The 9,035-nt window shown below is 46.9% G+C and overlaps 1 protein-coding gene across 2 annotated transcripts; it reads right to left on the reverse strand.

Annotated features, from left to right (window-relative positions):
• Positions 1-1,848: 1,848 nt before the first annotated feature.
• On the reverse strand, positions 1,849-9,016 carry MRM3 (mitochondrial rRNA methyltransferase 3). Of its 2 annotated transcripts, none has more exons than XM_055323607.1 (4): positions 8,679-9,016; positions 8,178-8,419; positions 5,636-5,803; positions 1,849-3,156 (listed from the first exon to the last, which is right to left on the reverse strand). In XM_055323607.1, the coding sequence occupies exons 1-4, from the start codon at positions 8,990-8,992 to the stop codon at positions 2,612-2,614; spliced, it is 1,269 nt and encodes a 422-aa protein (XP_055179582.1). In that variant the 5' UTR covers positions 8,993-9,016; the 3' UTR covers positions 1,849-2,611. The 2 variants fall into 2 exon arrangements, with proteins under 2 accessions (XP_055179582.1, XP_055179577.1); XM_055323602.1 differs by having other exon boundaries at positions 8,178-8,422; positions 8,679-9,015.
• Positions 9,017-9,035: the final 19 nt, after the last annotated feature.

Raw genomic sequence — 9,035 nt, forward strand, 5'->3', positions numbered from 1 at the left:
AAGCCTGTAGGCCAGTATGCAGCCCAGAGGCAGGCAGCCCCAAGTCTGGGTTCCTGAGTGCTCATGCCTCACACAGGTCAGTCACCCACACGGGCTAGAATGAGGATACAGTAGGAGGCATGATCTTAGGACCCAGGACTAAAAAAGAAATCTCCTTTGGACATCATAGGATGTGCAAGTCCCCAGCCATTAGCGAGCCACTCTGCCCATACACAGTTTGCACCACCCCCTCTGGTTGCAGAGGTGAAGCGGGGAGGCCAGAGCGTGCTGCAGCCCCCATTGCCTCCACAACCCTTGTTTCCTCCTTGCATTCTGCAAGTAGCAGCTTTGGGGAGGGCCCTCCAAATACGAGGCTCCAGCTAAAGAAGGTAGCTCCCCTACAATACAAATGTAGTAGGAAGAGCAACGATGCCATCTATAATGAATTCAGACTTTTGGTTATGCTTGGCCTCTGAGTGTTGGCCTGGCTTCCCAAGTCCTTCAGTGAGGGTGGCCTGGCTAGCAGGCTCTGTCTCAGCTGGACTAATGTAACATGGCAACCTAGTTGAGACTTGAAGTCACCCACAGCAATAAAGAGCTCATCCATTCATTTGGCGTCTAGCTTGTTACCTATGTACATTATAAGTTCTTGGAGTTTAAAGATATCTACATGAGTGTTTCCTAAAAATTGTTCAGGTGAGCCAGCCAGATCTGCTTTTGAAGAGTGGGGCAGGGGGCCACCCAGGCCCTTGCAGCACAGCTGGGAGTGTTTAGTACTAGTCACAGAACCCTGCATGAGGTGCTGTAGCTGGGGTCTTTGTGTGGCAAGATGACAGAAGTGCATCTAAAAGCAGCTCAGCTTGGGGGGGGGGGGGCATCTGGTGCTCCTGTTAACCATGGAGCAAGTGGTAGAAGGTCCTAGCTCAAACTGGTAGAAACCAGTCCCCAGAGAGCTGCTCACCCTTGGGGCCTTCCTGACGGGACTGCACTGCGAGCTGGCAGCTGCGGGTGGGGAAGCTGGCAGCTGCGGGTGGGGAAGAGGACTCCGTAGCCCTCACTGCCCTGAAGCTCCAAACTGGGGTGAGGGTTCCCGGTGTGAGTTCCAGACATGTGTGGGGGCAGCAGCCTTTGTCCAGAGCTGCTTTCCCAGACGTTCCATTCAAAGGAAAAAGTTGTGTCAGCTTTTCTTGCTGCAGCCACTTCCCACTGCTGCCCAATTCCTCCTTAGTGTTTGGTCCAACACCTAGCTATGCTTCAGATTCTGCTAAGACAATAAGGATCCAACTTCATCACCAAAAATGGTCTGCAAAATGCCCTCTGTGGAGACTGGACTCCCTCATTTTTCAACTTAAAATCCCAGAAAAACCCTAACCTCTCCCTTCGGGGCTGGGAGTGCTTTTGAGGCTTGGCTGCCATCTTGTGGCAGAAACCACCGTGAGCGCTGTGCTCAACAAAGGCGAGGAGGCCCTGGGCCTACCAATCATTCGGCGGCTTCTCCCTCAGCTCATGTTCTGTCAGGTACTGCTCATTTTTTTATTCTGACTTCCTGGGGAAATGATGAAAAACCAAAGTTGGCCTTAAAATGAAAAATAATCCAAGAAAGCAATTTTTCATGACCGCTCAAGCAACTTCACCACCACAAGCTTCACCTGTAGTCATTTTAAAAAAGGAAAACTTGCCCTCCTCTCTGCTAAATTATGATCACAAACATAAAGAACTCACAGGGCCCGGTACCTAAGCCACTCACTATAAAGTGAATGGGATGGAAATTTCTTCTTTCTTCCACCCAGTGTGATAAAACAGGCTTAGCATTAAATGCCAGGTATATGGGTTTTACAAGGTTGTTTTTAACAGGAACAAGGCATAGGGTTTGTTATTCTTTTATCTTTATTTTGTAACAAAAATCAGCAGGAACAATAATGCAGGGGAAAGCTGCAGGAGACTGGTTTCATGGTGGAAAGGCATGAACTTCCTTTTAGTGACCTCTGTTTGCTTAGTACTTTTCCAAAGTGCTGAGAGAACAAAAGTCCACAGACCCCAGTGTACAGTTCCCTGAGCTGCCTCAGCCTGCTCATGAGACAGGCATTATAGCTCTGCGAACTAGAGGCCCAGGCCTCAGCCCTTCTGGGCTCTTCTGCCTTCTCAAAGCTGAAACAGCACGGAGGGTCTCAAGAAGAACCCATGGACCACTTGCACAGAACATGTGTGTGAGGCCCCGGGGATGGCCCAGACCGGTGGGGCCCAGAGCAGCGATTCCAGGCCATCAGCCTGGACAGCACAGCCAACCAAAGAGATTGTTTCTGAAAAAACCTCTCCCCTCAAACATATCAAACAGTCCCACTCTGCCACAGCTTGGGGCACAAGTCAGCTTTGATATCCGGGTTCTCTCAAGAGGAAGTTTTGCTAGGGAGCAGGGAGAAATCTCAGAATTCTCATCCTTGTTAGTTTTGAGAATAAGCAGAAGTTCATGGAAATTCTTATTTTTCCAGTAACCATACAGTTAGCACCTTGCACACCTCTTACCTCCTGGGTATGGCCTGGGAAGCCTCAGTTACTGACTCTGCCTATCTCCTAACAATGCAGGAGGAGCTAGGGACCCCCTCAAATCAAGGACTGACTACCATGTTCCCTCTCAGTGGTAACACCTGTCCCTGCTCAAGTGTTCCGCCCTTACACGTAGCTGTCTTCTCCCTTCAAAAAGCAGGATGCTTGCAGCCATAGCTGAGTTCAAGCTGTCCACACCAGGCACAACGGGGATCAGCAGCCTCTTGCCCCCAGTGCTCTCGGCCAACTGCAAGGACTCCAGGCTCACGCCATGGGTCTCCCCACCTATCACCACAGCTGCTGGTGCCTCTGTCCAGTCCAAGTCGTAACTCTGGACCTCAAGTTCAGGGAGCCAGGCTTTACTGGCTCCAGGTTCTAGATCCTCCCCTTCTTCCTCCTCCTCATACTTGTGCAACTTCGAGAGTCGTCGGTCACATACCCAGCCGTGGTCACTGGCTTTATCAGACATCTGGGCCTGGGCATAAAGGCCACAGTTGTCAGCCACGTAGACCCGGGTGTCAGTGGGCAGGTAGTTGGGCAATGTTTCCCAGTCCAGGTTATTGATGATGGGCACCAGGAAATGTGCACCCATTGCTGCTCGTAGCACTTTGGGCTCCCAGGGATCCACACAGCCTAGAAAATAGAGACAGGGGACTTTAAAATAAATCAGATTAATTCTAGATCAGGAAAGAAAGCAAAAAATGTTCTACTGCAGCCTTCTTCATAGCTGGGACCTCTACCTCCCCAACTATGGTGATGTCTAGTAGAGGGAACTCCAGCTAGTACTGAAACAGACTTCTTTCATCCCTTCAACATTACCATACACCTGGGCAAGACACTCTACAGGAGATGCAAAGAGCATTCAAATCCCAAACCTCATGGGGTCCGTGGATAGTGGGCGATGGTGCTGGGACAGTATCTAATCACCTAACTACAGTATCAGTAACTGATACAAATGAGGCATGAACAGGGTGACCAAAAAAACCCTGTACAAAGTAGAGCTACCAGGAAAAACATCCCACAGAACATGACACTGAGTTGGATCTCAGAGGACAGGATGAAGCTGTCAAAGAAAGGCCGGGGAGTTAGAGGGGGAGAATGCCACAGCTCAGACAGTAAAGTGATCCAGCCAGGGGGCATAGTGGGACAGGAGGCTGGAAGCAGGCAAGGACCAATATGAAGAAGGGTGGGTATGCCAAGCAGAGGAAGGATGGGATCTTATCCATTAGACAATATAATGGGGTCAAAGATTTTTAAGCCAACTAGTGGTAGAATCTGATGTAAGTTTTAGAAAGACCCATTTGGCTTCTATGTTGAATCCGCACCAGAGCAGGGAAGACGCCAGAGAGGGGGAAGTAGATGGGGACATAACAGTAATCCAGGGAGAGCCACCAGGACGACAGCCTTCTCTTTCACACACACACACAGCCTCTCAACACAGAAAGAAGGCTAAAAGAACTCTTCTTTTATACATAGTCACATGCTAAGCCCAGCCACTTCTGTGTGGCCTTTCCTAGGACCACAGGCTGGGAGAAACAGCAGGGCCGAGGCACCACATACCTGCTACCTACCCTCCTCTACCTCATAGCACAACTCTCTGAATTGTAAGCTGCTGCAAAACTTAACCTAACTTCTAGACAGTAAACAGGCAAACCAAACTTTAAAAGGAAAGTAAAACACAAAGAATGGAACACTGCCACACGCTGTACCAACCACAGGCATCCTCAATCACTGCAGGGAGCCGGAGATGGGAGGTGGGCACTAGATCAAGAAACTGGGGGTGAGGGAGGGAAGAAGAGGGGCCCGAGACTCATAAGGGAAGCCATCTAGTCTGACCTCTGCCCTGGTGGGAAGTAAGGGACAAGAGATTTCCCCTTTCATCCTCATGTCCTCCATACTGGGCACCACACCAAGTGTTCCCTATTCATTCCCCACCTCCTATATACTAGCCACCATCATCAATGTAGAAACCGCATTGTTCAGAAGATATAGGTATGTTTCCAAAACCACACCAGCTCTCAGAGCTCTCAACGATGGGTTGGGTAAGTGGGTACTGATGATGGAACCCCAGCATCTAGCTCTCATACTGGCATCTTCATATCTGCTCCATCTATTCCAACAAAGAGTGACAGGGACGAAGGGTTAACAGGAGCAACTGAGGCAAGTCTCAGCAGCAGGTATTATTAGTTTATAGTGAATGATAGCTTGAGTATTTTCAATGAATGATCTTCTCCCTCCCTGCAAGTTGTGAGAGGCACTTTAGGTATGTCCCACGTGTTAGGCAAGTCTCTTTAGAACCAAGCCTAATCATCCCATTTTTCTTTCTTTTTAAAAGATTTTATTTATTAGAACAAGAGAATGAGCAAGAGAGCACAAGGAAGGATGTGAGGGTTAAGGGAGAGGGATAAACAGACTCCTCACTGGGCAGTGAGCCTGACCTGAGGCTCAATCCCAGGACCCCAGGATCATGACCTGAGCCAAAGGCAGATGCTTAATCGACTGAGCCAACCAAGCGCCCCCTACTCATTCCGTTTCTGATGACAAGAGAGAAATGTCAAGAGGCTAATTTGTGTGGGGATGTTTGACCCATCCCAAGGCTAAGACAAATGCATCCCAATTTCAGGGCGCCCGAGGCACTAGAAAGATAATCCACATTTCCTTAAGTACTTAGATGGCAAGCAGAACACCGCGTATGTAATTTCAATCCTCAAAACAGCCTTACTAGGTAGATTCTAGATTCTGTTACGCCCACTTTACAGATGAGGAAATGGACACTCAGAATATCACTCACGGACATAGAGCTAATAAGGGGCAGATCCAAGATTCAAATCCATCTGTGTATGCCCATAGATCCAGCTCACTTACAAATGGCCAATTGAGGGATGCCTGGGTGGCTCAGTGGTTGAGTGTCTGCCTTTAGCTCAGATTGTGATCCTGGGGTCCAGGATGAAGTCCTGCATCAGGCTCCTGCAGAGAGCCTGCTTCTCCCTCTGCCTATGTCTCTGCCTCTCTCTGTGTCTCTTATGAATGAATAAATAAAATCTTAAAAAAAAAAAAAAAAAAAAAAAGAACCAAATAGCCAACCCATCCGCCCAGCAACAAGTGCTCTGACCTTTGGTGAGTAACACTTTGCTGCAGCCGGCCCCAGCCGCAGATCTCAGAATTGTCCCCAGGTTCCCGGGGTCACGGAGATTGTCACAAATCAACAATAAGGGTAGTAAATGGCGGAGCTGAGTCTCTGGGTATGTCATCTTCACATGGTCAGGTCTGGCAAAAATCCCTGAGGAAACAAAACAGAGGATTTACTTGTCTGATGTCAGGACCATGGGAGAAATTTGGCCTTTCATTTATTTATCCATCTTTCTATATTGTTAATTATGTAAGTAATACATGAATACATTCTGATTGAAAAACTTCATATATAAAGTCCTACCAGTGATACCTGCCCCCTTATAGTTGTTTGCCATCCTAGGTACATCCCTTCAGAACCTGTTCCATGCATCTACCTGCACATACACACATCTCCCCATGCATAGGTGCTATTTTATTCTCTTTTACGTAAAAGATTCATACTCTATGTATTATTCTGTAACTTTATTCAATTTGGTAACATGAGATATCTTACCAGTCAATACATTCAGAGCTACCATTATTTTAAGTATTGAATGTTATTTTGTAACATGAATATACCATGTTTATTTAGCTCTTTCCCAACTGACATTTAGCATATTTTCCATTTTTCCCTATTATAAACAATCCTGCAATGAACATCCCTGTAGGACTCTCTATGCACACGCACACATCCAAACATGTCCTATGAGAAAGCCCGCAAGTGAAATCGATATATGATGTGTGTGATAGATACTCTTAAACTGCCCTCCCCAGTCTAGTCCAATGTATTCACACCAAGAACACATAAATACCTATACCTAACCCATCTATGAAGGTACTAGAATGATATTAGGCATCTGTGTGCTGTAGAAAGGTCCTGCACTTAGGAGCCACAGATAGCTAGCTCTAAAACCATTCAGTGGGGCAGGGGCCTCAGGAGTCCTTTAACCTCTACCTGAATGGCTGCAATGATCAGAACTCTCTACTAGAGAGGCCCTACTTACATTACTGGATTTTAAAGATGTGCTGGAAATCTGATAGGCAGTCTTATCTCTTTCTCCCTATACCCCACCCCTCCAACATTAAATAAAACATAGGATAAGCTAAATAGGGGCACTTTGGTGGCTCAGTTGGTTAAGTGTCTGCCTTCAGGTCAGGTCATGATCCCAGCATTCTGGATCAAGCCCCACATCGTGTTCCCTGCTCAGCGGGGAGTCTGCTTCTCCCTCTCCTTCTCTGCCTTGCTTATGCTCTCTGACAAATAAATAAAATCTTAAAAAAAAAAAAAAGGATAAGCTAAATAACATGCATTTCTTGCATTACTAAGAGACATGAAATGATGAAAGCAGTCATAACAACAAGGAAGGCTAGAGTCCTGGATAGGCTGGCCACTATTAGCACACATGTGCAAAGTGACAAGCATGGTAAAAAATTGAGTGATATTTGCACTGTAGTATAGAGTAGGGAATTAAAGGTGTAGCTAACAAGACCATACATATTTAAAGTGGAGGGCTTTAGCAGTCCCAAATCCCCACCCTAGGGGAGAGTTGTAAATCCAGGGTCACAGATCCCTATGACTTACTGGATTACAGAACGAGAGATGGTCCCCAGAATTTCCTCTCCCAATAGCTGAACTATCCCACAAGGAAACACATGCACAACTGATATCAGAGACCCTGGCCTAGGGGATCCCTGGGTGGTTCAGAGGTTTAGCACCTACCTTGGGCCCTGGGTGTAATCCTGGGGTCCCGGGATCAAGTCCTACATCAGGCTCCATGCATGGAGCCTGCTTCACCCTCTGCCTGCGTCTCTGCCTGTCTCTCATGAATAAATAAGTTTAAAAAAAAAAAAAAGAGAGAGAGAAAGAGAGACCCTGGCCTAAACATTAGAATCTTGAAAATAACTCTGCCTGCCCCAACTGTCCCTTACTATCCAAGAGGAACCTCTACACTTAACTGCCATTCAATTCTCAGATCTAAGATATAGTTCCAATGTCAAAAAAGATGTAAATTTAGTTTTTCCATATTTAGAAAAATAAACCCTTCTAAGTGCTAATAGACACCAGTCTATTAGAATCTTTTTTGATTCAACCAAGTAAAGACAGTTTCTTGTTCAATGAGCTAAGCAGGGTAATAAGCTCAAAGCTTTCTGCTTAGACATGCTTCTACAAAAAGAGGGTTAAAGACAGAGAGGTATCACCACACTGGCAGAGGTCTTGGACAAATGGAGAGCTAAATACTTTAATAAACATTTTCTTAAATTTTAGCTGGACATTGAAGGTTGTAAAGTGACCTATAAAAATACAATGTTCAAAGAACAATGGTTATTCCTAGAGACTATAAAAAGCCACAATACAGATAATGACAAAAAAAACTGCAGCTTCCACTGAAAATACTGTAAGACGCAGAGATCTGAGAACTGTATTTATCTGAGTGTCTTAAAACATTTTGAATTTGGTTCATATAAAATTTGTTGCCCTAAGACAATTATGAATAAGTAATCCTAGATCTCTACTTCTAGTGACATATTGTATAAGTACTGACCCATTATTCCTTGTGGAGTTACTAGGTCGGACCAATCCTTGATATCTTCAAATTTCACCTTAATGAGACTGACACCTTTCAGCTTATCAATGGGAAGCTCCTTTATGTACTCCAGACGGCTAAAGAAGAAAACTTTTGGCACAGCACCAGCCTTGAGAGCATCTGCAATAAGCCTGCGACCTTCCAGCAGGATCTTTCCTTGCTTTTCCCGAAATGGCCTGGACTTAACTATTGTCATTACACTGCTGTGGGTGGAAACAAAAAGACAGGTAATTACTAACATCCTTGTTACCAAAACACACCTAGTTCTAAGAGACATAAAGAGCTTCATAGACATAAAAAAACGAATTCTAAAGAAAACACTTATTTTGCCCTCCATGCATAATAAAAACCAGAAAGTTGTACCGGGAGAAGTCCTCCAAAAGGAAAAAACGAGTTAAGGTCCCGCTGGCAGGCGGGGAGAGAAACGGGAATACATGACAAGTCTCAGGAACACATCACCTCAGCCTTCTGTCCCCGGGCAAAGCCTTATCATAGCGAAGCCCTGACTCTTCCCAGGCGCCGGACGTCTGGGAGGCGGACACCTGAAGCGGCGGCTTCTGTCGCTGCTCGTGGGGACTGGCCTCAGCCGCTGCCCTCCGGGGCTGCTTCTCAGGACCAGGCTTCCGCCCCACCGCCTGTCCGGATGGAAACACCACCCTCACCGGGCTCCGCCGTAGCGCCCGGACCCAGCGCCGCGCGTCAAGGTCCCAAGTTCGGACCACCGACAAGAGCGGCCGCGTGACCCACCCCAAGCCCTTTACCCACGCCGCCATCTTCCCTCGCGCCGTGCGTGCGTCAGGGAAGCGCGCCGGCGGG

The sequence above is a fragment of the Nyctereutes procyonoides genome, unplaced genomic scaffold, assembly GCF_905146905.1.
Source record: "Nyctereutes procyonoides isolate TBG_1078 unplaced genomic scaffold, NYPRO_anot_genome, whole genome shotgun sequence".
Lineage (NCBI taxonomy): Eukaryota > Metazoa > Chordata > Mammalia > Carnivora > Canidae > Nyctereutes > Nyctereutes procyonoides.

Bases quoted from the DNA above. Each gene is read 5' to 3' on its own strand.
- MRM3 (XM_055323602.1), bottom strand. From the start codon at position 8,992: ATGGCGGCGTGGGTAAAGGGCTTGGGGTGGGTCACGCGGCCGCTCTTG. The intron at 8,423-8,678 runs GTGATGTGTTCC...TTCCACCCACAG, and splicing joins CCCGGGGACAGAAGGCTGAG to CAGTGTAATGACAATAGTTA. The intron at 5,804-8,177 runs GTCAGTACTTAT...TTGTTTCCTCAG, and splicing joins AACTCCACAAGGAATAATGG to GGATTTTTGCCAGACCTGAC.